The following is a 27,864-nucleotide window of genomic DNA, read 5'->3' on the forward strand; positions in this document are numbered from 1 at the left end:
TCAACCCCTCCCACCGTCGATATGAACATAAAAGGACCGGCATTATTATCATATCAAAAACGCAAAACAGGAATAATAGCATCGGCAAAATGGGGGCCTAAAAGGTAATAATGTGCACGAAAACACACAGGCCTCGTTCTCGGCGTTGTTATTTCCAAGTATGCAAGTATCCCATTATTCTAATGTAGTCCTTTGTGGTTTGCTCAAATGTTGCCTTCTATAGATTTCGGATTCACTGAGACTCTTAGTTGTGACGGTGCCAAAGCTGTCATCTTTAGCTTTACAAAACATAACCCTCGGTGCAGTATTGTGATGAGAACTGTCAGCCTACAGACTACAAAAAGTACAAAACAAATCTCGTCGCAAATGAAAATGCTTTGCAAATGACATTTCTCTCTCTGTCTCTCTCTCTCTTTCTCTCTCTCTCTCTCTGTCTGTCTCTGTCTCTCTGTCTGTCTGTCTCTTTCCACTGATTCTTTTTTTAGGTGTATTGGCCTGACCCAGAAGACACCATGGGCATGGAGTCAATCTTCTTGGTGTGTCTGATGGTCGTCGGCGTGGCCGCGAAGGCCCACAAGGTCCAGGTCTGCCCCAAGCGCTGCGTCTGCCAGATGCTCAACCCCAACCTGGCGACCCTGTGCGACAAGAAGGGGCTGCTCTTCGTGCCCCCGAACATCGACCGCCACACGGTGGAGATGCGCCTCGGCGACAACTTTGTGACCAGCATCAAGCGCAAGGACTTCGCCAACATGACCAGGCTGGTGGACCTGACCCTGTCGCGGAACACCATCGGCTCCATCTCGCCGCACGCCTTCAAGGACCTGGAGAACCTCCGGGCGCTCCACCTGGACAGCAACCGGCTGGCGCGCATCACCAACGACACCTTCAGCGGCATGTCCAAGCTGCACCACCTCATCCTCAACAACAACCAGGTACAGTACAGGGTGGTGCTAAAGGTGCTGTTCTCTTTTTTTTGCACTAGGTATGTTGGCGTGTGTGTTACCCTATAGAGCACCGAAGTCCTGACGTAACTCGCTCATCCCGACCATTCCCCTGGTTCGCGGAAGTGATTTCTCTATGGAGAATAACATGGGGTGATCTTAATATCGTCTACTATAAGCGTTGTGGTCCAAACATAAACAAGCTGTCTCGGCGTTATTGTCAGGGAGGTGTCTCTGTATCGTTTGCAACAGTCAGTCACTCATATATGATACAGTCTGCTTCTAGCGAAAATGTAACTAATTCAGTAGCAGTAACATTAGCGTTTTCTCTCAGTCAGTTGATTCTTCATATCCATATGAGTGAAGCGGCCGGGGTGACATGTTTATTTTTCAAACACAGTTGTTATATGAGGCGATGTCAAATCGCCTCAATGGGGATTACAATGCAACTAAACAAATACATGAACCTGGGGACTGACGCCCTCTACTGAAAGTGACGTCAGACTTCGGTGCTCTATTGTGCTGAATATAAGTCTTGAAAAATAGGGGTCGTCTTATAATCAGAGTCGTCTTATGTTCGGCAGAATACAGTATTTAGATTGTCTATTGTCTTGTATTGTAGTGTACTGTATTATGTATGCTAAAGTGCGGGTCGTTGTGTAACTTGTATGCAAGACAAATCTCTCCCTCGGGAGACGAAATAAAGTAACCTTGAATCTTTTTTTTTTTTTTTTTTTTGCGGCTTATGCCTTTTTATTGATTTTTTAAGGGACAGATAGTAGGCTGACAGGAAACGGGAGAGAGATGGGGGGATGACATGCGGTAAAGGCCGTGTCGGGTTCGGGAGTCGAACCTGCGGCACACCGCGACTGGATCACCAGTCCGGTGCCCAGACCGTTACGCTACGGCCTGGGCCAGTAACCTTGAATCTTGATGAACCAAATGTCAAGAACGAGACCAGGGCAGTGGTGGAAATAGTATACTCAAATGTTGTACTTAAGTAAAAGTATCAATACTGCAAGGTAGATGTACGTTACAAGTAGAAGTCCCGTATTCCAAATGGCTTCAAGTAAAAGTACAAAAGTAAAAGTAAAAATACTCATATTGCAGAATGTCGCCATTTCACAAGTTCAAAATATGTACAAAATCGTTTTGAAAATAGCCGACCTACAAGCTCACAATGCGTTCCATTTTTAAATGGCCCGAAATCTATAGGGTTGAAGTGGTAAATGTATGCTTTCTAATATCGCCAAAGTAACTAGTAACTAAAAGTTTTCAAATAATTGTAGTGGAGTAAAAGTAATTAATTTGGCTCTGGGATGTAGTGAACCAGGACAAAGGAAAACGCGAGCCCCCCCCCCCCCCCCTCTCTCTGTTGTACATAGAATATACTAGAATATTCGTGTCTTTGAAGTATGTGGTTAGATAACAGTTTTCCATTTCTTTACACAGGCTTTCGCATTATTGTTGAACTGCATCGTATGGTCCTCTTCTCCACATTACAATTTACAATTTACAATTTAGGCATTTAGCAGACGCTCTTAATCCAGAGCGACTTACATTAAGCAAGAACAAAAAGCATGGGAATTACATCACATGAAAGCATTTATCATGAAACATGCGTAAGCTAAGAAAGTAACAGTGGAATATCTATATAATGAAACTATACATATTATACTACTACGCTACGCACATTCACAGATGGTTTTGTAGCCCCATCTGGCCGATTTTGATCGCTCCGTTCCAGTACATATAATACACTGTGAAGTTGTTTGAACGTTATACTAATCTGTTGTAGATTACACTGTGAAGTTGTTTGCTTAGGAAGCAGCTACCAGGGAAAAAAAAAAGAAAAGACAAATGCTGCCGGTATACAATATAGATTTTTACATTCGATGATGTACATTCGATGACGCTCCATTTTATTCTCTCCTTGCTCTCTTTTTTGCACTCTTTCCTTTGTTTAAATCCTTTTACGTATTTATTTACTGTTTACTGTTATTATCTATATGCCGTTGTATTGTCTGAAGGAAACCAAAACGAAATAAGTTTTACTCTTATTATCCCATTCTGACCGGGCACCCATTTTGGTGTCGGCATCATGTTATGCTTTAGCTATTGAAAAACAGCAGATCTACAAGCTCATATCGCGCCACCGAGTGGCGCGATACGAGCTTGTAGGTCTGCTATTTTTGAAAAATCGAAGACACTTCTAGAATCTGATCTCAGGTCAGAATGGGTTTTAAGCACCTGTACACACAAGACGTGACAATAAAGTACCACCTTTGACCCTTGAACCATCAGCTGACCCACATCCACGTGGGGGCGTTCAACGACCTGACGGCGCTGGAGGAGCTCGACCTCTCGTACAACAACCTGGAGAGCGCGCCGTGGGTGGCCATCCAGAGGATGCCCAGCCTCCACACGCTCAACCTGGACCACAACATGCTCAGGTGAGCCACACAAGTGTGGAATGCCCTGACCTGACCCCTTCCCTGAAAAAAAATGCTGATCACTGGGCTTTATTCCTTTAAAACAGGCCTGATAATCTCCACCTCTCGGCAGGCCAAAGGGAGAGGAAATAATCACTTCTCCCTTAGACAGGCCACCCCCCCCCCCCTATAGCCCTTTTCTTTTTTTCCCTTCCACTTCCCTATCTCGCTTAAACTTATTTGCCATTCTTTACTATTTTAAAACATTTAAAAATAGTTCACCTAGCCATTCTACATCGACAAGTTCAGTTTAGGGATAAGGCGTAAGGGGTGGTGCAAGATATAAGGGATAAGGGCGACTGTGGCTCAAGAGGTAGAGCAGGTCGTCCAATGATCCATGGGTCGGCGGTTCAAATCCCGGCTCCTCCTGTCTACATGTCGAAGTGTCCTTGGGCAAAGACACTGAACCCCAAATTGCTCCCGATGTGCTGGTTGGTACCTTGCATGGCTTCCGCCGCAATCGGTGTATGAATGGGTGAATGTAATGCACAATCTATGTAAAGTGCTTTGGATAAAGGCGCTATATAAATTTACCATGACATTGAATTTTTTAGTTCTTTTTCATGTCATGTTTATGAATTGAATTTCTTTTGGGTACTATCCTTTTTTAGACCAAGTGTTTGACTGTACTCTGTTGCCGTTTTCACATTTCCGTCTAAATAAAAGTATTTAATCGATCAATCAATCCATCAAGCTACATCCCGGAGGGCACCTTCTCCGGCCTGCAGAAGCTCAAGCGGCTGGACGTCACCTCCAACAAGCTCCAGAAGCTGCCGCCGGACCCCGTGTTCCAGCGGGCGGGCGTGCTGGCCACGTCGGGCAGCATGGGGCCCACGTCGTTCGCGCTGAGCTTCGGCGGGAACCCGCTGCGCTGCAACTGCGAGCTGCTGTGGCTGCGCCGGCTGCGGCGCGAGGACGACCTGGAGACGTGCGCGTCGCCGCAGCACCTGGCCGGGCGCTACTTCTGGACCGTGTCCGAGGAGGAGTTCCTGTGCGAGCCGCCACTCATCACCCGCCACTCCCAGGTATTCAGATTCCAGTTGGTGCAGGGAAATGTACTCGCAATTTGTTGAGCGGTGCTATATAGCCGCTCCGGGCACAGCTTTGTGTTTGTGTATGTATGTCTGGATCCGTATCAGCACGGAATGTCCGTTGACGCACGCACGCACACACGCACACACACACACACACAATTGGAAATACCATAGTAAATAGAGAGATAAGAGGCTTCTGCCAGGTTTCAGCAGCGATATATAACAGTTCATGTAAATAACTGAATTTAAGGAATGCAACTTAATGTGAAATGACTAGGCCTTATAGGCCTGCTGTCGCGCTTAATAGCCTGAGAGCTGAAAGAGCGAAGGACTTACTGGGCCCGGCTTGTTCTCCTAAGAGGCACATTACAACACCAGCCTGAGGGCATTTACAGTGAATCCACTGCGGTGGTTCGGGTTGGCAAATAATTCGTCTTGCTTCCCGGGCCCAGGTGTGACCTCGGCGCCGCCGTGCGTGGGCTGGCACAGAGTGAGGCTATGCGGCTTGCTGATCAGACTGCGGATGCTTAGCCTCTGGGTTTTGGAGAAAACCCAGCCCACTCTCTTGTCTGGTTACCAGTGGTTCTCAACCAGTGGTCCGGGGACCACCAGTTGTCCTTGAGGGGGGTTGCAGCCTTCAGGTGGTCCCCAGCTAAATTATGGAGAGTTGGTAACCAAATGGGCCCTTATAGATCTTGATCTCTCAAGAGTTAAATTATTGGTAAACATCTGATTAGCCTAATTAATTTACAGGAAGTCTATACAATTAGATGTAGAAGAATTGTTATTTTTTGATCAACGGTTGCCTGTTATTTCTGCTATGAAACCACATCGATACAGCATGAATGGAATTGATATCCAATGATAACTAAAATACAAGTTTTGGATCTGAGAGGCTAAATCTCATCAAATGGTGGTCTGGGGCTCAAATGCAGAATTAACCCATTCTGACCGGGCACCCATTTTGGTGTCGGCATCATGTTATGCTTTATCTATTGAAAAATAGCAGATCTACAAGCTCATATCGCGCCACCGAGTGGCGCGATACGAGCTTGTAGGTCTGCTATTTTTGAAAAAAATCGAAGAACGACTGACATTTTTAGAATCTGATCTCAGGTCAGAATGGGTTCATCAGACCAGTGTGTGTCCGGCGGAAACCTCGTATGAATCTGATCTCAGGTCAGAATGGGTTAATTAGAAAAAGTGCCCCTCGGGGCACAGGTCTCCACCAGGGCAGGTGGTCAGTGTGTGTGCAAAGTTTGGCATCGACCGGATTAACGGTGCCGGAGATTTGCTGGTAACAGACGGACGGACACACACACACACACACACACACACACACACACACACACACACACACACACACACACACACACACACACACACACACACACACGGACGGAGTGCAAAACATACTCTCTCGCCATGCCTTCGGCCTGGTGGAGACAATAATAATGACCTCGATGTGAAAAAGGTTGAAAACCCACTGCTTTATTATTATGACCATTTTTGTAACATTCTTTGTATGGCACAAAACCCCACCATGTTGGATTAACTCATTTAATCACATTGTGGACATACACATGTACAGAATAGTATAAATGCCCGTTGTGGGTGAAACGCTGGTAATTGTATGACGGATCATGAATTCTTGCCACACAGTGGGATCTTATGGTGATTTAACTCAGTGCTGCAGCATCCAAATGAAATGAAATTAACCCAAATCCTTGCTAAATAATCACAGCGATATTGTCTCATTTACATTCAGAAGGCCTCCGACGGATAATCATGAGAATTAATTTCCATTAAGGCCATTGCATATATACTCGCCCCAAAAATTCTGTCACGTTTGATTATCACGCCTTCATAATCTCGGTAATTGTGATTATCGTTATTATGATCAATGGCTGATTATACACTCATATCAACCAGTGCTGCTTTAACCCATTCTGACCGGGCACCCATTTTGGTGTCGGCATCATGTTGTGCTTTAGCTATTGAAAAATAGCAGATCTACAAGCTCATATCGCGCCACCGAGTGGCGCGATACGAGCTTGTAGGTCTGCTATTTTTGAAAAATCGAAGAGACTTTTAGAATCTGATCTCAGGTCAGAATGGTTTAATAATGGAACTGTCAGGATGTAATAGACATTTTTAGAATCTGATCTCAGGTCAGAATGGGTTAAAAGCCCAACAATTTAGAAATATTAAGGCTTTAATTATAGTAGCTCAGTCATTGAGATTGACTTGCCCCCAGCAAGAATCATGCCCACGGCACTATGTCTAACTTCACTGCAGTTCTTTGCACGTTCTAACACAACTGTATTTGGCCAAATACGTGTACAGTACTGTCAGTATAGCCTGGTTAATAAACCAGACCAAATCAGCCGTTGGCAAAAAAAAATTGCCTACCGGCGGATTTCGGTCTGGAGAGGCTCAATTTTACGCCCATTTCCTACTCCAGAGAATGTGGCCTCCAATAGGGACACGGTATGCAATATGGGCGGGCTTTGGTACAGTGACGTTCAATGCTTGAGACCTTTGACTGACAGTAGCTCTGACCAATTGCGTCAAAGAGAAAATGTTTCCCTGGAAATGAAATCCAAGCTGAGCCTCCCCAGACTAATATCCCGCGGATCCGTGCGATATTAGTCTGGTTTATTAACCAGGCTACTGTCAGTACACCCATCATCGTCTCGGCCCGGGGGGAAAACCTCATATATCCCAAACTGTTCCTTTTCAGGATTCAAATTCAGCAAAAGTACAAGCTCGAAAAACACGCCTCTTTTCCAGCTTGTGAATCTGCTACTTTTGATGCTTTTATGTGATGCTGTATTATTTATGATCAAGTAGGGCGTTCATTTACAGTGGGAAAAAAAACAACACAAAAAGACCCGAGGATGCATCTGTGTGTCACATTAGAAAAATAGGAGATCTACAAGCTCATAGATAGCTTGTAGACAGTGGTGTGCACTGTGCACAGGCATTTTGAGGGGCAGGTGCTCATGAGAAAAAAGGGCACCTTGTGCGGCGCGTGGAACTGCCTAGTGTGTGAGATTTATAGATTTTGGGGATTCAAATTATATATTAGCATCTTTTAATCCAGAATTGGCCACATACTGTACACTGTACCAAAAGAATTAACATTCTAAAGGGACTTTGCTGTCCAGAGAGAAAAAGGGCAGGTGCTCTAGCACCACCTAGTGTCTATCTGTGCACGCCCCTGCTGCTTGTAGATCTGCTATTTTTGAAAAATCGTGAAAACATGTGCAAATTTCTTCAGTTTGAATACATACTCTTTCACAGCAAACTCAAATATTTGCTTCTGGGGGTCTCTGAAACAACATATCTTCAGATGGGGGTCTCCGGCGGGCCAAATATTTGAGGTCCTTGACATGAAAAAGTTTGAGAACCTGATTTTGAAGACATTTCGTAGAATCATGTCCTCTAGGTCTAAATGGAGATTTACGGACAGTAACGATATAAGATATTAAAGTCAATTTCCAATTAACCCATTCTGACCGGGCACCCATTTTGGTGTTAGCATCATGTTATGCTTTAGCTATTGAAAAATAGCAGATCTACAAGCTCATATCGCGCCACCGAGTGGCGCGATACGAGCTTGTAGGTCTGCTATTTTTTGAAAAATCGAAGAACGACTGACATTTTTAGAATCTGATCTCAGGTCAGAATGGGTTCATCAGGACCAGTGTGTGTCCGGCGGAAACCTCGTATGAATCTGATCTCAGGTCAGAATGGGTTAAAGTCAATTTCCAATTAAACCAGACATGCCTATAAGTCTGGCCCGGGGGCCAATCGTGACACGAGGGCAGATTTTATATGGCCCGCGGCGCCTTCCTCCCTGAAATGTATTATTGATGGCCCGCCAGACCTTAGAGTCATGTGAAATTCATACATTGACTTTCCTTAACTTTAACCTGGGCAAACAGGCCATGTCTCAGTAGAATTTGTTAAGAATTCCTAAATACCTTGTTACATGAATGCGATTTTTATCGTATTTTAGATTAATTACGCTGTTTTTGTTTCGATTTTTCACACCTGGTTACATTTGGCTGCACTGATATTTTCACAAAAGACTATTCATTGGACTGTAAATATAATGCAGTGCATGTGATTGTGAACGAACAGTTGTTGTTCTTTTGTTGCTCACAGCACACAATGAATGGCTTACATTTGGCTCCACTGCCAACAAAATCTATTGATATTGTACTGTACTGTATAAAACTGTTGTAATGCGATGCATTTATGTGAGATTGTTATGGTCCAACCAATCGATCGGAACGGGTCTCAGTCGACTGACCACCTCTTAGTCGACTGAGCAAAAGAATTGCCCCAAAAAATTGTATATAAAAATACAAAAATATACAAAAATATTGTATTATTCCACTAGGTCTGTGGGGGACATAAACACATTTGAACATTCTGACTGTTCAAATCTCCAATGTGGATGTGGAGTGTGTCTGCCTGTGTGGCAATGTGCCACTGCCTGTGACTTGAATCGCACAGTGCGCTGGCCTGATAGACTCCAGAATCTCAATCTCACCTGCTGTGCTCAATGACAAGCCTCTCAGTTGTTCACAAAAAAAAAAAGAATCGCACTGTGCGATTCAAGTCACAGGCAGTGGCACATTGCCACACAGGCAGACACACTCCACATGCACATTGGAGATTTGAACAGTCAGAATGTTCAAATGTGTTTATGTCCCCCACAGACCTAGTGGAATAATACAATATTTTTGTAAATATTGTATTTTTATATACAATTTTTTTTTTTTTGCTCAGTCGACTATTAGTCGACTAACAGCAAATGTATTCATCTATCAGTCGACTATAAAATCCTTAGTCAGGGACAGCCCTATTGACAGGAGATGCAGTTAGTCCTAAGGAATTTTCATATTGTCAAATATGCCCCGCTTTGAAAAAAACAACCTTTTCTCGATTTGGAACATCGTACAATTGGAGTGGATTTGTCCCTCTAGGTTACTCTCAACATGTGGGTCTGGACCCCCAGGGGGGGTCCCCAGATGATACATTGTTTCCTCACTTAAAGCAGCTATAGCATGAATTTTTTAAGTTTATCATATTTAATATCATATTGTCTATGTCCTTGTCCTTATTTCTAATGGTTTGAGCCTCAATCATCACGGCGGCTGGCAGTGATTTTGGGTGGGGGGACATCCATAAGACATCCATTATACTATATGCTACTAGTTCAACCTGCAGCAATAGCATCATATTCCAGATATCAACGTACAGCAATAACACTACTACAGGCCTATGTACAGATAGCTGCTCTTACTGTCATTAATAATGACAGTACGCATGCACACACACACACACACACACACACACATGGCACCGACCAAAATGGAATAAAGATGCAAGCAACTTGCAAGGCACACACACATGCACGCACGTGCGCACACACGCAGCACCGAAACAACACTAACACACGCACACAAACACAGCCTCTCTCTCTCTCTCTCTCTTCCCAACTCAATGAGAGCTCGAGCCACTTTCAATGTGATTAAACCAGCGATTATGTTTCTTAACTTTGTGAGATGAATGAAGCAGACCACAATACCTTTCTGTGGGTCCGGTGTGCGGTCAGCTGTCTGCCCCAAGCAAGAATTTCAAACTCACAAAACAAACGTATTTTGTTTATTTTCCTTTTGTTATATAGCAAATGGACAATATGCTCAGTCTCTTAACTTAATTTTCCCCTCCACGGACACAGGACAAAACAGATTATAAAGTAAATAATAAACTTATTTAATTTAAAATACTTCCACCCGCCAGTCTTTCACATCATAAACAACCACACACGAGCAGGTGCTGTGATTGGTCAAAAGCCAATGACCTCACGGTCTGAGGCGGGCATTAGGGCTGAGCACAGCCCTACTATTGGCTCTGGGGCTGAGAGATTTTAGCCCCAATGGCAAGTAAACCAAGCAGGCGTATCTTGGCAGCTGTCAATCATTCAACGCAATGAAAGCCAATGGAAGCCTTTTGGGCTGTAAGAAATCAGGCCATTTTGTGTTTTTCTTGTAACTATTTGATGCTGTTGCTGCTTTAGAATAGGTGAAGTAAACATTGAAGATGCTTTGCTACAAGCAGAATCTGCTAGAGCTATACTTACAGGTGTTGCAAGTTCCTCCTCTTTGGTATAATCCTCGGTGGATGGATGATCTGAGCATTGCGAGTACCAGCTGTCAGGGTCATCAGCTGGGAGCCATCCTTCCTTAACCCATTCTGACCGGGCACCCATTTTGGTGTTGGCATCATTTTATGCTTTATCTATTGAAAAATAGCAGATCTACAAGCTCATATCGCGCCACCGAGTGGCGCGATACGAGCTTGTAGGTCTGCTATTTTTTGAAAAATCGAAGAACGACTGACATTTTTAGAATCTGATCTCGGGTCAGAATGGGTTCATCAGACCAGTGTGTGTACAGTGGAAAACCTCGTATGAATCTGATCTCAGGTCAGAATGGGCCCCTTTCATCCCAGAACATCTCCGGATGGTGGGGCCCGCGTTCAGGGACGTCTCCCTGCCGCTCCCTGCAGCTGGACTCGGGACTATGCATGGCAGGGGCGTCCTGCTCCCTGAGCCAGGTCTGAACCTGGCCGCATACCTTCTGCTTCTTGACTGGTTGTCAGTGGGGCTATAGGATCCTGCAGGGTTCCAACTGTGGGCTCTCTTCAGCCACATCCATCTTGATGTGGTCTCGGCTATACAGTGGTTATCTCCCCAGTGCGCTTTCTTCAGTTGCTTGGGATCCAACCCGATCTTCTGCAAGAAGTATAGCGCACTGGTGTTGCTGGGAAACCACGGCAGCCAACTTCAATGGGGGAATAGGGATGCGTGCCATCCTTTGATAAGAGCCTCATCAATCAAATCCTGGTACTTGGCTTTCTTCAATTGGTGAGAGATGCCTATAGTCTGTCCTCCCAGGGCACTGTTAGTTCTGCTAGCAAGATGGTTTTTGTGGTCCTGGATAGTATAGGATCATGTCTGGTCTGAGAGAAGTCACAGCCACCTCTTCTGGAAAAGCAAGCTTCTTTTTCAGGTCCACTTGCATCTCCCAGTCAGAAGCTCTGTGTAAAATGGAAGGTGGTTTCCTTGCCTTAGGAGCCTTATCTCCTTGCTTTTGGAATTGGACGACTTCTGGTGGTGGTGGTGCCTGATGTTTGTTGGCCGTGGCCCTCTGCAGTTCCGTCCATTTTGGCAACTTCTGCAAGGACCTTATCGTGTCTCCACCTGTATCGGCCTTCTCCTAGTGCTTTGGGACATCCCGTTAACCCATTCTGACCTGAGATCAGATTCATACAAGGTTTCCACGGGACACACACTGGTCTGATTAAACCCATTCTGACCTGAGATCAGATTCTAAAAAATGTCAGTCGCTCTTCGATTTTACAAAAATAGCAGACCTACAAGCTCGTATCGCGCCACTCGGTGGCGCGATATGAGCTTGTAGATCTGCTATTTTTCAATAGCTAAAGCATAACATGATGCCGACACCAAAATGGGTGCCCGGTCAGAATGGGTTAAGATGTGATTCAGTGTACAGAGGGATGCTCCACACTGCTTATACAGGACGGATCCTCTTCTTTCCCCCAGATCTTTAGGTTGTTTGGGGTTGGTAAGATTATACCAGAATATAAAAGTATCTATTCTAAAACATTTGAATAATAATTTCTCATCTTTACTCCATAGGATAGGGGGGGGGGGGCTCAGCACCCCTTGCCCATTTATACGGTTTATACCAGCCACCCCTGCCACTCTGATATATATTTTTCCCATTTGAGCTCTTATTTTGAAAATCCACATTTCCAGTCTACCGGAAGTGAACATAACCTAAGAAGCTAAACGGAGCCTGGACAGGCCTTGTTTACAATATGAATCCAAACCGGGGCACTGGAGAGCTCCACATCGTCGTCTCTGTGCCGTCAAAGGAACTTTGTTTTGACCAAAAATCCCATCTGGGACAACATACATAGCTAGGTAACCGGCTAACGTAAGTAGCATTATGGCTTGATCGATCGAATGCACTATAAAAGCGCAATTGCCATTAATCAACGGCAATGGCGGTAAGCGTTGTATCAAGAAATAGGCTTCAATTGACCTACATCTACGGCAGTGTATTTTATCTGCAGTACCACAATGTCCTGACTGAGGTGGTGCTCATATGCAACTTATTTAATATTCGAGTCATTATAATACTGATGCTACAGTAGATAAACATAGGCTTGTTTCCATTCCATGCCAGCTTGGAAAATCAACAATGGCGGACATTGTAAACAAAGTGTAAAAAATCAAATTTGGAACTGAAGACTGAAGAGAGGGAGGAATTATACAAAGTAGGGTGACATTGATGACATCACAAATACAACCAAATCAGTTGAGCTGTTCCTGAAAGCAATTTCCATAAAAGCCCCTATATGATGAGAAATCCTGATTGTTCAAAATTGCATATTTGTGGGGATCGAAAAATACACACGGGAGCTCAAAAAACACCAACAAATTTGAAAATGTTATAGGTCCTTTAAATAGTAAACAAATCAACATACAGGATGGGTATGCAGGGTATCTGCACATTTGTAAAGTGACAATCTTAGGACTTTAAAGATAAAATAAACTCAACTCCTACAATTTCAAGTGCTTGTCAGGTGCCTCAAATCTGATTATTTTGGGGGGGGCCACGTCCTGAAAAGGTTCGAGAACCCCTGCTCTAACTAACTAACCCATTCTGACCTGAGATCAGATTCATACGAGGTTTCCGCCGGACACACGCTGGTCTGACGAACCCATTCTGACCTGAGATCAGATTCTAAAAATGTCAGTCGTTCTTCGATTTTTTTCAAAAATAGCAGACCTACAAGCTCATATCGCGCCACTCGGTGGCGCGATATGAGCTTGTAGATCTGCTATTTTTAAATAGCTAAAGCATGACATGATGCTGACACCAAAATGGGTGCCCGGTCAGAATGGGCTAACTAACTAACTAACTGACTTTATCTTGACCGCAGGAACTGCGAGCCCTGGAGGGCCAGAGTGTGACTCTCCGCTGTAAGGCCAGGGGGGACCCAGACCCCGTCATCCACTGGATCGCCCCTGACGGACGCCTCATGTCCAACTCCTCGAGGGCGGCGGTGCACAGCGATGGCACCCTGGACATTCTCATCAGCACCGTCAAGGACTCTGGTATGGCGGGCAACAATTAACTAAACAAACTCATCCATTTAACACTGGTAAATAGCTTGCGCAGGGCCGGAATTGGGGGAGATTACTACTCAAGTATTTCCGTTTCCCCGCTAGCAGACCTCCATTGTGAGAACATTACAATGATTAGCTCACGCTAGATATCTTTCTCGAGAAACCTCAATCTGAGCTTCAATTCCAATCAAAACAGCTGTAGATCGTCACTAAAGATAGTCTGGATGAAGGAAAATGATCGATGACATCACCACCACGGAAGCAAAGCATTGCCGGGCGACGATGACGGCTAGAGCCGGTAAAATCATTATTAAGCATTATAAACTTTATTTATTTTTGTTTCGAACACCATGCAATAAAATAAGTCACAATAAACAATACAAGTAGATACAAAATATATTAAAAAACAAAACAATGTCAATAATAGACAGTAGATCAAAAGTGTGTTCCAAAAGGAGTAGGAAGAAGCTATAATTTCCTACCCCTTCAGGCTATAAATTTAACTCACCCAATTTTGCTCTTAGCAGAAAAGGACTTAAAAACGTATATATACGTCAACAGCAGACAATGTGTAAATGTATTATTATTTATTAAAGGAGGACTCTGGTAGGAGGGCAACAATTATCTAAACAAACTCATCCATTTAATGGATCATACACAAATTTGGTTCCAATTTTATAAAAATGAATTGACTATTAAAGAGTTGATCTCTATTGTAAGTTTTCAAATAATTATACGGTAAAATAACCTCATGTGGTTAATCAATTTGTTATATATTTCTATTTTTCAAATATTAATTTTTTGAAATGCCTCTCGATTATTCGGTTGATCAAAAAAGTAATTGATACAATAATCGCTGAGAAGATAGTCGATTGTTGCAGCCCAGACTCTGGTCTGTTTGCAGCTGTCTGCACTTGTCTTCAGAATCAATTGTTTAGTTGTATTTAAAGGTATATTCAGTGATTTCACTCAAAAAAACGTAGGTTTCGTTTTTGGCTGTGGGACCCAGCCTTTCGTCCAATCAGGATAGAGAGTCAAAAACGAAACCTACGGTTTTTTGACCCCCAGGGGTTAACTGGGGACAGGGAGGAACTCCTTATATGGCCAGCACACTCTATAGTAGGGAGGATTATCACAACAAAACAAAAAAATAAGTGATATTTGAATTAAGTGAAATCACTGAATATACCTTTAATGGTGGCTGCCTAGTGGTAAGGCTTACAGTAAGTACTTGGCTTCCTCAATTAATGTTTGGAGAGTGGGAGTGGACCGGCCTGCACGCTGATTACGAGATATGCAGTTCATAGTAGTTGTTCTTAACCTTGGTGCTCTAATTATTTCCCTGGTGTTGCAGGTCCACCTTAGCCTGACACTCTGAATTTTCATTTAGTTTCACTTCAATCGCCAGGACATGTTCTTTTAATGGTAGCGATTCGGGGCTAGGCTAGGTCCACCTACTGTAGTCCCAGTTCAGACAGCTAGAATAACACAGGCGAATACAATTATTAATCACCTGGTAGGATATAAAGCCATTTAAAAATAGTTTGCCTGTAAGCTGACAACACTTAAGTCACTGGTTCTCAACGGGAGGTGTGGGGAGTCTGGTTGACCCCCAGGGGTCTTTTAGGAGTTACAGATCTGTAACAGTATCCGTTATTTTTAGACCAGGTGCCAGGTTCATTGTTTACCTGGTAGTTTAAAAGTACAGATTGTTATTTAGATAGCATATTGTTTAGACTAGGTTGCCAAGTTCATGGTTTACCTAGTTCCTCGATGCACTACACTACTTATTTATCTTGCTATTAGGGCCGGGACTAATTGCGATTAATTTAGATTAATTAACTACAGAAAAATTAATCGCGATTAACTACAGATAAATTAATCGCACCTTTTTTTTCACCGCGGAACGTTTCTCACTGGGCGCTTTTCTATAGTACTGAAAACTGGAAATAATAAAAAGTCACCCCATTTTGTGTTGCCTAGAACTGGAGGTCTGACAAAAAACAGTAACAATATGAAGTAAGTACAGCTTTGTGATGTCACTGAGATGTACTACTGTTGTTACAAATCTTTTTTCAGACCTCCAGTTCTAGGCAACACAGAATGGGGTGACTTTTTATTATTATTTCCACAACAAGTATTAATGACAGTAAAATGTTGAAAACGAGTGGTATCCTGTAGTCACTATTCATTGATTCACTGGGATACCAAAAAACATTTAAAAAAAAAGGTTTCTCGCTGTTCTCGGGTTGAATATTGATATGCGATTAAAATGTGATTAATCTAGATTAATTAACTACAAAGCCTCTGATTAATTAGATTACTTTTTTTAATCGAGTCCCAGCTCTACTTGCTATTGTAAGTCAGTCACTATGGATAATAAGAGTGTCTGCTAAATTCCTAAATTGTAAAATCGTCAGGCTCCTTCACGTGCGTGGCGTCCAATCCGGCCGGGGAGGCCCAGCAGACGATGGACCTGCTCATCGCCAAGCTCCCGCACATCACCAACAGCACCCTGGTGGAGCAGGAGCCCGACCCGGGGTCGTCGGACATCGCCACCGTGACCAAGACCGGCGGCGTGGAGGCCGGAGGAGGAGGAGGAGGGGTGCCCCTGGGAAACGCAAAGACCGGCCAGGACAAGCGGGTGGTGATCGCCGAGGCCACCTCCACCTCCGCCCTGGTGAAGTTCAACTTCCAGAGGAGCATCCCCGGAATACGCATGTTCCAGATACAGTACAACGGCACCTATGATGATTCACTGGTTTATAGGTAGGTAGTAGTGTGTGAGAGCCTTAACCCATTCTGACCGGGCACCCATTTTGGTGTCGGCATCATGTCGTGCTTTAGCTATTGAAAAATAGCAGATCTACAAGCTCATATCGCGCCACCGAGTGGCGCGATACGAGCTTGTAGGTCTGCTATTTTTTGAAAAAAATCGAAGAACGACTGACATTTTTTTAATCTGATCTCAGGTCAGAATGGGTTCGTCAGACCAGCGTGTGTCCAGTGGAAACCTCGTGTGAATCTGATCTCAGGTCAGAATGGGTTAAGTGAGTCATGCTGAGTCGGCCTGAGGCCCATGCTGAGGTTGTATGATCCATCTAGGCATGAGCAGCAGCCGTTTTCTATAAATGTAGGCCGGTATACATACGAGACTTTTACCGATCCTTCAGAAACTGTATAGCTATGTGGATGCATCGCATGACGCATTTAAGCCGTTTTGACCGAAAATAGCCGATCAACAAGCTCATCGTTCTAAAAATGTATAGGCTGCAGCGTACAGGCAAGATTTATACAAGTTCATTGACGCGTCACAGTCATAGACATCTTAAATTCGGAGTGGGCATATGATGCTTTGTATTACAGGCGTAATACAAATAAGTCATGGCCTACAGTTAACTGTTGAATTAACCCATTTTGGTCTTAAGCATTATGTTATACTTTAGCTATTGAAAAATAGCAGACAAGCTCATAGCGTGGCGAGCTTGTAGGTCTGCTGTTTTTGGAAAATCCCTAGAACAACATATTTTCAGATGGGGGTCAATGGCGGCCAAATACTATATACGTTTTTGACCGGAGGCCCCCTCGTTTTTTCACTCTGCACCAAATCTATTTGTGCCAACTTTCCGCATTAATGTGGCATGCCCCAAATAGTGACACTATAGGGTTCATGTGGTTAACCCCCTCTGGGAAGAAACTGGGATACTTAACACAACCTGGACTGGCATTTGTGAAACAGATGTAACAGATGTCTCTGTATTTGACCTACAATCCCCACGCGTGTGATAAGAAGATGTGATAAGTCAAGAAGCCAGAATTTCACAGGACGTGTCAAAGTCTGATCCACATGGGCCTGTTTGAGAAAACTGCCGTGGACAGCATTCCTTCCACTCCACCTTCTTTCTCTCCATATTATTTGGAGCTGATGGGATGAGACCGGCACACTCAAGCACGCACGCACGCACACCTGAACAAATATGCACAGCGTCCTGAGTTGCAAGCCTTTTAACTCATTCTGACCTGAGATCAGATTCATACGAGTTTTCCACTGGACACACACTGGTCTGATTAACCCATTCTGACCTGAGATCAGATTCTAAAAATGTCAGTCGTTCTTCGATTTTTCAAAAAATAGCAGACCTACAAGCTCGTATCGCGCCACTCGGTGGCGCGATATGAGCTTGTAGATCTGCTATTTTTCAATATCTAAAGCATAACATGATGCCAACACCAAAATGGGTGCCCGGTCAGAATAGGTTAATCATCAGCAGACGACTGGAAGTTGACAGCAAATAAACCAAAATCGTGGAGGGGGGAATCCTTGTGTGTCCAAAACTGTCACCTTTGAGAAAATGGAGAAAAGAGAGAAAAGTGTTCCAATAGATCCAATGTAGTAATTACTTTAATCACTCGCTCTTAGACTTTACCACAGTTTCACTTTCACAAAAACAAATTAGCAAGCTTACAACACGTGGCTTCACTATTTTTGCTACTTTATGTAAAAAAAAAAATATATATGGAGATACGAGGTTACTGCCTGACAGAAAGGAAATGTCACAAAACATCATTATACCAACGTGTGTCAAATGGCCCCGCGAGAGACTGACGATTGTCACGCCATTTCATCCAGACAAAAGATTAAGCTGCTTAATCTGATTTGTTTCAGTCTGCTCTGCTGTCATCTAACTCCCTTGCAATACCTAACAGAGTTAGTGATAGTGCCGCTGGGCAATGCAACCACAAACTTGCTGTGGAAGGCCAGGGGGGCTTTAGTTGAAGCGTGTCTAATTACTACCCTGGCGCTTTGCCCATGGGCCATCACGGGAACTCTGGTCGGTTGGTCAGGGAGCATGCAGGACTCACATGACTCAGGGATGGCATTTTAGGGTTTTTTTCCACAGTGGTGAAAGTCACATTTCTTACCTACGGTACGTAAAGGACAAAGTATCAATACTGCCGAAATACTACTGTAGAAATACTGTGTGGAGATACTGTGGAGTTTGCATGTTCTCCCCGTGTCACCTAGGGTAGTACTAGGTACCCTCACAAAAAACATGCTGTAATCCTGGTCTCTAAACTGCCTCCCCCTGGCCAGCCGGTGGCGCCTGATGGAGGGGAAAGGAACTGGTCGGAATAACGTGTTCCTTACACGCGCTACGTCCAACCAGGGAAACTGGTGTTGCTTTGTTTTAACCCATTCTGAACGGGAACCCATTTTGGTGTCAGCATCATGTCGTGCTTTAGCTATTTAAAAATAGCAGATCTACAAGCTCATATCGCGCCACCGAGTGGCGCGATAAGAGCCTGTAGGTCTGCTATTTTTGAAAAATCGAAGAACGACTGACACAGAAACATAGCTTTATCAGAAAACTGTCAGGATGTAGAAGACGTTTATAGAATCTGATCTCAGGTCAGAATGGGTTAAAAATATACGGTTTCTTTATTTTCCTGAAAAATGTGTATTTTTCCATTTCCTGGAAAAATGAACATTTTGGAGTTAGGTGGGTTCTTCCCGACAGCACAGATATGTAATAGCCTTTGTGTCTTGTATGTTTACAGGATGATACCCCCGACCAGTAAGAACATCATGGTCAACAACCTGGCCGCTGGGACCCAGTATGACCTGTGCGTGTTGGCCATCTACGACGACCAGGTGACCTCGTTGACGGCCACCAGGGTGGTGGGCTGCATCCACTTCACCACGGAGCCCCAGTACCTTCGCTGCCACTTCATGCAGTCCCAGTTCCTCGGCGGCACCATCGTGGTCATCATCGGCGGGATCATAGTGGCCTCCGTGCTCGCCTTCATCATCTTCCTCATAGTGCGCTACCGCGTCTGCCACCAGGGAGAAGTCGATAAGGTCAGCATCCGGCGTCCTTTCGAAGTTCTCTCCGCCATTAACCCATTCTGACCGGGCACCCATTTTTGGTGTCGGCATCATGTTATGCTTTAGCTATTTAAAAATAGCAGATCTACAAGCTCATATCGCGCCACCGAGTGGCGCGATACGAGCTTGTAGGTCTGCTATTTTTGAAAAATCGAAGAACGACTGACATTTTTTTAGAATCTGATCTCAGGTCAGAATGGGTTCATCAGACCAGTGTGTGTCCGGCGGAAACCTCGAATGAATCTGATCTCAGGTCAGAATGGGTTAAGGGGCCGTGCCGTGTGTCCACAGAAAACTAGGGTAAAAAAGACACGCTGTAGTGGTTGTATTCCCAGCGCCGGAACATTCAACGAGCTCAGTGTCAAGTGTTTTTGGCCGGAAAATAGTGCAACCTTTTGGAGAGGAGCATGCAGCGCTCCACCGCAGTGTCACATTTTATCCTCCCGGTTGTGTCCAACAACCCCGGTTATTTAAGACATGAAGTCAACCATTGTTTCAGCTAGGCCTATTTGTGCTAATAACACAGACGGCACACAACGTTTGAGCTCAGCGACGGTTCACAGGTTCGAACAAAAAGGGGGCACCGGTAAGCGCCCCGTCGTGCGAACGCTCTGGAGTCCGGACGTGATATCCAAAGTACTCCTCTGCCCGTAAAACGTTTTCTGTGGACATCACTTGCCCCTTAGTGATCATCTTGTTGTTGTTGAAAGGGTCAACTAAAAGTTGCTTTACCTGTCCATTGCTTTCACACCCTGTCGCGCCGTCCGTCCATCGCTCTCACACCTGTCTCTCCCGTCTTCCCACACATTCTCCAGGCTCTAGAGATGGGCGACATTCGCTCTCTGAGCAGCGAGGGCCAGCTGCAGGGCTGTGGCCTTCCCAAGTCACTGTCCAAGCAGGTGCTGCGGCCGGAGAAGAGCGACAAGGAGCGTCTGCGAGTCGCCCTGCCTCCGCCGGAGCCCGCCAAGCAGCGACTCCCGGTGACGCCGGTCGGCACCACCAAGCCTTCGCTCCCCGACTGCACCGTCTCCAGCTCCGCCGTCAGCCACAGCTGGCACCCGGCCTCCCCGAGCACCCCGAGGCCCAAGCGCTCCACCGCCGCCTCCTCCTCCTCGGAGTCCCGGCGCTGCACCGAGGCCCAGGTGGACGTCGAGCTGGACAACAGGAACCGCAATAACTCTTCCGAGGTCAAGATGGGCGTGGCTTGGTCTGAGATGGCCGCGCCCGGACAGACCGCCACATGGACCGCGGCTCCCAGGGCCCCGCGGCGGCCGCACCCCCGCCAGTACATGACCGTGCCCGCGGGGGGCGTGAGGGTGAACCGCAGGCACTCGCTGAACGTGGACTCCTATAAGGAGCGCTGCTACGTGGCCCGCCCAAAGCCCGGGGCCAGCTTGCGGTCCAAGCGGAGCCTGTCGATGAGCGGGGAGTTGCCCCAGCTGGAGGGCGCGGCAAACATTCGCCGGGCCAGAGACAGGCTCTCCAGGTCCGAGTGGCTTCTGGAGAGCACTTTATGATTGGGATTTTTCTTTGGTTCTCTTCTATTGGATTTGTGGCCCATTGCAAAGGAGACAGGGATTTTATGCCTTTTTTGGAGTTTTCAAGCTCTCTATTGAGGGACCTCAAAGGTTTCTCACTTACAGTATATCTGGGGGAAGGGAGAAGGGGTATTGGCAGGTATACAGGGTTTATGGGCAAATGTTTGTCATTTGTTTTCCATCTTATAATCTATCAAAATCGTCTTTATATAGCGACTTCGGATCGAACTCTTAATGAAAGGCACAACAATGTATAAAGGAAGTACGTGTAAAAAAGAGAGAAAAAAAAGAAAACAGTTACATTGTGTAACATATATCTCAAGACACCTGTATTGTGTTCACATGGTATTGAATACAGTTACCCTGTCGGACATATTTACTATATCAACGACAGAACGGTCAATCTTTGCCAAGCGGCAGGGGGTGAATATATCTCATTCTCATTTACTTTAAAGCGATACAATCTTTGTAGACTTCTCGGACATGATTCTTGTCTCCAGCTCCCCCGCACAGACAGATTGTGACATGTTTTTTGGGAACATTATGGATGCGTTGCTCACCGCCCAGAGGTGTTGGAACAGAATGTAGTGGGATAGACAGACGGAAACCCAATCGTTTCATCGTGACCAGACGCAGCACGACGAGGCAATGTTCACGGCACAATGTCGACTCAGCCTAATACTGCCCTACGGTTTGAATCGATTACATTTTTTTATCGTGTAATTACATAAGAACTCAACACTGATAGGATTGCTGTCACGGGCTGATTTGAAGCAACAAACTACGCCGCACGCCGTGGCGGGTGCAGGAAACGGCTATGCGCGGCTGGAATCCAGAATAAAAGGCGAGTTATACTGCTCATTTTCACATTTTCTACTGTTATAAATAACACCGGGTCATGCCAATGACGACCATTGTAAATTTAACTTGTCAATGTAAGAGATAAAGATAATCACGGGAGTACTCGGAGGACGTCAGCTCTTGATTTTTGCTGTTGTTTCTGTTTGATGTTTACAAGTATAAATAAACAAGTGACAAATAGGGGGTATGTTTTTTCCAGTACTTCAGCATTTGCCTCACATGCACTCCTAATACTCATCCTAGTTTGTCCTCGGCTGTCACACCACGCATGTCCCCATGCGGCTGCGCGTGCCTCTGATAGTATCTGCCGTGTGTGAGCCAATGTGCCTGAACAAAGGGAACGTGTGATGAGAAGAGGACATGCTAGTCGTGCTAGGCTGTGGCTCAGGAGGTATAGAGGAGCCGTTTGGGAAGCGAAACTGGAAGGTTGCCCGGGTTCCATCCCTGCCTCGATCCTGTCATTTTTTTATGTATTTGATGTATTACCATGTTTTTGTTTTTGCTTACTGTAAATCACTCTGGATTAACCCATTCTGACCGGGCCACCCATTTTGGTGTCAGCATCGTGTCGTGCTTTAGCTATTTAAAAATAGCAGATCTACAAGCTCGTATCGCGCCACCGAGTGGCGCGATACGAGCTTGTAGGACTGCTATTTTTGAAGAAATCGAAGAACGACTGACATTTTTTTTTAATCTGATCTCAGGTCAGAATGGGTTAATCAGACCAGTGTGTGTCCGGCGGAAACCTCGTATGAATATGATCTCAGGTCAGAATGGGTTAAGAGCGCCTGCTAAATTGCCTAAATTGCATATTGTAAATTGTCATTGAACAAGACACCGAACCCCCCTGACTGCTCCCAAATGAAGGTGGTATACCCGGCACGGTTGCCCTCTGGCGGTGGCATGTGAATGTGTGTTAAATGGGTCGGTGTAATGCACACTGCAACGTGCTTTGGGGAAACGGTGCTATAGAAACGCAGCCATTTCAACGGGAACGTTCGTCTGCCCTCAGACTCTGCACCACACAGACTCACTCTGTCACATGAAGGGGTTAACGCAGCATCCCCAACAAACTGCAATCTGCAATTACTGTAACGTCTCAGATAACGGGAACGTCATGACATGGTATATACACATTATCTACTCTGGAATACAAGCTGATCTGATCCCCTGTGTGTGAATGTAGACGTCTCGTCGTGCAGGATTGATTTCCTTGTCTGTGTTTTACTGGGTACAGTCAGTGCGCCTACACACAGTATGCCTCGCCTCTGAACTGGACCTTGAGAGACGCAGCATATTGGGAGATTAATTTAACAACCTGGAATTAAACAAGGGGAAACTTGTTGAGACGAGGCTCACAATATGTCAAGACATAAATTAATTACCGTCACCCAAAACAGGCTGGGGTCGCTGCAGCGCCTTTATTTATTATTTTCTTGCTCATTACGGGTGATTAAAATGCCGGCGAGCCTTGGCCCAGACCTTGATTCAGTCTCTGGTGGATGCCAGAGGTGTATGTTAATAATAGATGCGTTTCTGGGGAGAGAGAGAGAGAGAGAGAGAGAGTGAGAGAGTGAGAGTGAGGGGAAGGAGGTAAAGAGAGAGGAGGGCGTGATGGTGGTAGATGGAAGGTCTTTGAAACGAATATGGAAAGGGAGGGTAGGATGAAGGTGAGGCAGCGTGGTTATAAGGAGAGCGGAGAGGTGGAGAGGGGAAATGAAAAATGAAAAAAAAAAATGCAGAAGGAGAGACAGAGAGAGGACACCGGGAGCAGGGAGAGAGAGAGAAATGGAGCGAGGGACGGGAGGCGGCGCGGGAGAAAAGAGCATTCTTTGTACGCCGCGCCACATATACAGCCTCGGGGCTCGTTAGAATTCAGAGCACCTGCACAGAGGAGCTGGGGGACGGGGCGGGGGAAAGAGGGAAGGGGGGACGGGGGCTCTCCTGGAGGTCTGACACAGAGCCCTATGGCCAAATCAGAAGCACATGCCTCCCCTTGCAACCTGCATTAAGCTGCCCTTCCTCCCTTCTCTCTCACCCCCACCACCACCACCACCACGGGATCTCCCTGGTTTCACCTCGCCAACTGACCCTATCACCTAGCTCCCAGCTTCCTCCAACTCTTCATAAAATCCTCCAGAATTCTGAACGCACGCAGGCACAGTTTGTGTGTCGGTCTGTGTGTGTGTGTGTGTGTGCATGTGTCACACACACGCGCGCGCACACACACACACGCTCGCGCGCAAATATCCTGCACAGGCAATTCCCAACCCCTGACCTCCACCCACTGGCCTCCACCAAATCAGCTGCCAATCATATGTCTGCTGACTGAGCCTGAGCTTCCAGGCTGGACAGACGCCATTCAAACAGGGCTGAATCGACATGCTTGTCAAACGGCATTGGGCCAAGAAGAGTGATTGTCAGGGATAATCTGAGCAGCCTTTTCTCCCTTCTCGGTTTAGGAGAATGAGCCACTAATCAATTTCTGCCAACTCAGTTGATTATATACTGTCACTGCTGATGACTTTTCGGTCTGTGAGGATTTCAGTCTGTTTCCGAGGACAGGTGCCATTGTGAACCACTTGAGCCAGTGTGGTCATCGGTGCAACAATGATCTCATTTTAGTGACAACCATGAGTTGGTGAGTCACACTATGGAACACAGATTTGTCCCATTTTTGCGGTCGATCGTCTTGTATAAAGTCATCGTTGAGCCTGTCTCCACAAGCTGAAGAGGCCATAAGGGGGCACTAATTGGGTGGGTTTAATTGTAGAAGACTAAATTAGTCACTTCAAACAAGTGGGTTTAGCACCTTTCCACCTCAGTGCGGCAATTTAGAATTCCACTGTCTCCGGCTGCCAGGCAGCACTGGGGCTAGGCAGCTATAAGCAAACATGACATTGTATCCCAATGCGGCAATATCCTTGAGATCCTTGTAGAAAATAGCCTCGGGTCAGATAGTGAGTATGAACAAAGTGCCATTGATACCCCTCCCATGGGGAAGACAAGAGAAGGTGGAGATAGCGTGGCGTAAAAATATGCACAGGCAATTCCAAAGACTACTGCATTATTGAGAGGAGTAAATGGTTCCAGGACGAACGCGTCTCATTAATAGTGAATGTGATTACTGTATCTGGGAAAAGGCAGTCTGTGGACAATAAGGCTGAGAGATAATTGAAAAAGTCAAATCATAAGACTTCCTTGTTCATTCAATGCTAACTGTTTACTGCCAAGTTGATGGCAAATACTGAAAAGGGATGTCAGATGTGGTGTTAATCTCACATGCACGACTACGAGTGTTGCTGGGGGTAGTTAACAGTAAATCCCTCAGTGTTCATTTATAATAGGCCTACATACGATTCATATAGCACCTTGCTAAAAAGGTTAAAAACTAAAAAAGGGAAGGTTAAACAAACAAAAAGGGGAGGTGGGGGTTTATGTAGGGAAAGCAAGTCTGATAAGGTGCGTTTTGAGAGTGCTTTTGAACGCGGTGAAGGTGGGGGGGGCAGTTCTGATGTGAGTCTCAGTTCATTCGACTCTCAGAGTTAAACTGAACACTGAGGATTTTTTTTACCGCGTTGGCCTCAGAGAGCTGAATCAGCCGCGTCACGATCTTTTCTTTTCAGTTCGACGGCCTTGGGTTTTTCGAGAGATGAAGACGAGCGAATGATTGCTGTTTGAATGTTTGTTTCACATGCCACGTAAATCCCCGGCTTAAAGGTATATTCAGTGATTTCACTCAAAAAACCTTAGGTTTCGTTTTTGGCCTGGGACCCAGCCTTTCGTCCAATCAGGATAGAGAGTCAAAAACGAAACCTAAGGTTTTTTGACCCCCAGGGGTTAACTGGGGACAGGGAGGAACTCCTTATATGGTCAGCACACTCTATCGTAGAGAGGATTATCACAACAAAACAAAAAAATAAGTGATATTTGAATTAAGTGAATATACCTTTAATTGAATGGGAAATGAATGGAATGGTTGCTTTCAAAATCTCGCGTGGAGAAAAGAAGTCACACCCGTGTGAAGTGAATGGTGGTGCAACTCCATGTGTCCGAAATGGTTCAGAAATGACAGAGTTACCGTGTGGGGGTCCCTCTACTGTACCCTCTACTGTACAGTACTGTACTGGCATACCCGAAATCATCATTTATACGTGCGTGTGTGTGTTAGGTTGCACACAGGTGGTGAAAGAAAACCCACCCAGGCACCCACCCACCCACCCAGACAGACAGCCACACACCGCTCCGTGAAGAAGGGGTAATGAGTTGATAGTAGGCATGCACTGATGTATCGGCCACATATCGGTCAATAAGTATCGGTATCGGCAAATAAACCGGTATTACCGGTGGCAGTAGCCGATATTCATCTGTTGTTGACGAGCATACATTTTGCGTTGGCTATGTTGGTGTGTTGGTTATCTGCAACCTATACCAGGCTGTATACATTCTGAATTTCTGAACATTTATTTCTTGTATTGAAGATGCATTTGTTCCCCTGGCACAAAAGGGGTGAATAAAAACAACAAAAACTAAATATCATTATCGGCTAAATTGTTATTTTAACCCATTCTGACCGACCGGGCACCCATTTTGGTGTTAGCATCATGTTATGTAATGCTTTAGCTATTGAAAAATAGCAGATCTACAAGCTCGTATCGCGCCACCGAGTGGCGCGATACGAGCTTGTAGGTCTGCTATTTTTTAAAAAATCGAAGAACGACTGACATTTTTAGAATCTGATCTCAGGTCAGAATGGGTTCATCAGACCAGTGTGTGTCCAGTGGAAACCTCGTATGAATCTGATCTCAGGTCAGAATGGGTAAAACATCGGTATCGGCAAAGAATTTCCAAATATCGGTGCATTCCTAGTTGACAGAGACAGAGATCGACAGCCTCGGGGGCAGCGACTTCCGTTGTTTTGACGCACAGAGAAAAGGGCAACGAACGCCGTATTATCACGCCACTTCGTCTCTCAGCCACAGACACCAGATATGTCTTGACGTGAAGCCAGATGATGCAGTTACGCCCTTAAGGGTCTCCCTCGCCGCCGCGCAAACAGATGCCGCTGCCGCAATCCCCAGTGGTGGGAAGTAACTAAGTACATTTACTTAAGCACGGTACATAATAAGTACACTTTTGAGGTATTCTTTGCACTTTTACTTGAGTATTTCCAATTTCCAATGCTAGAATTTACTCCACTACATCTCAGAGCCAAAACTTGTACTTTTACTACAATTATTTGAAAACCTAGTTAGTTACTGGTTACTTTTAATTTTGATTAGAAAACATACATTAATCACTTCAACCCTTCAACCCTATATATAATTCGATTTGAAAATAGCAGATCTACAAGCTCACAGTGCATTGCGATGCGACACATTGTGAGCTTGTAGATCATATTATTACAATCTTTTATACACACTTTGAACGTGTGAAATGGGATATTCTGCAACATGAGTAGGCCTACTTTTACTTTTAGTACTTTAAGTACATTCCGATGTCGATACCTTTGTACTTTTACTTGAGTACATTTTTTATACGGGACTTCTAGCCTACTTGTATAGAGGTCAGAGTACATCTACATTGCAGTACTGACACTTTACCCATTCTGACCGGGCACCCATTTTGGTGTTGGCATCATGTTATGCTTTAGCTATTGATAAATAGCAGATCTACAAGCTCATATCGCGCCACCGAGTGGCGCGATACGAGCTTGTAGGTCTGCTATTTTTGAAAAATCGAAGAACGACTGACATTTTTAGAATCTGATCTCAGGTCAGAATGGGTTCATCAGACCAGTGTGTGTCCAGTGGAAACCTTCGTATGAATCTGATCTCAGGTCAGAATGGGTTTTAAGTACAACATTTGAG

General features: G+C 45.1%; 1 protein-coding gene across 2 annotated transcripts; it reads left to right on the top strand.

The window, feature by feature from the left end:
* Positions 1–518: 518 nt before the first annotated feature.
* On the top strand, positions 519–21,655 carry lrfn5b (leucine rich repeat and fibronectin type III domain containing 5b; the record flags this gene model as incomplete). Of its 2 annotated transcripts, XM_083790065.1 has the most annotated exons (7): positions 519–932; positions 3,246–3,394; positions 4,128–4,458; positions 13,522–13,696; positions 16,129–16,477; positions 19,268–19,568; positions 20,411–21,655. In XM_083790065.1, 7 exons carry the CDS (start codon positions 519–521, stop codon positions 21,110–21,112), a joined length of 2,421 nt encoding a protein of 806 aa, XP_083646191.1. The 2 variants fall into 2 exon arrangements, with proteins under 2 accessions (XP_083646191.1, XP_083646192.1); XM_083790066.1 differs by lacking the exons at positions 19,268–19,568; positions 20,411–21,655 and having other exon boundaries at positions 540–932; positions 16,129–16,481.
* Between the last annotated feature and the right edge of the window lie 6,209 nt (positions 21,656–27,864).

This window comes from Protomyctophum parallelum (assembly GCF_964188405.1).
Source record: "Protomyctophum parallelum genome assembly, chromosome: 19".
NCBI lineage: Eukaryota > Metazoa > Chordata > Actinopteri > Myctophiformes > Myctophidae > Protomyctophum > Protomyctophum parallelum.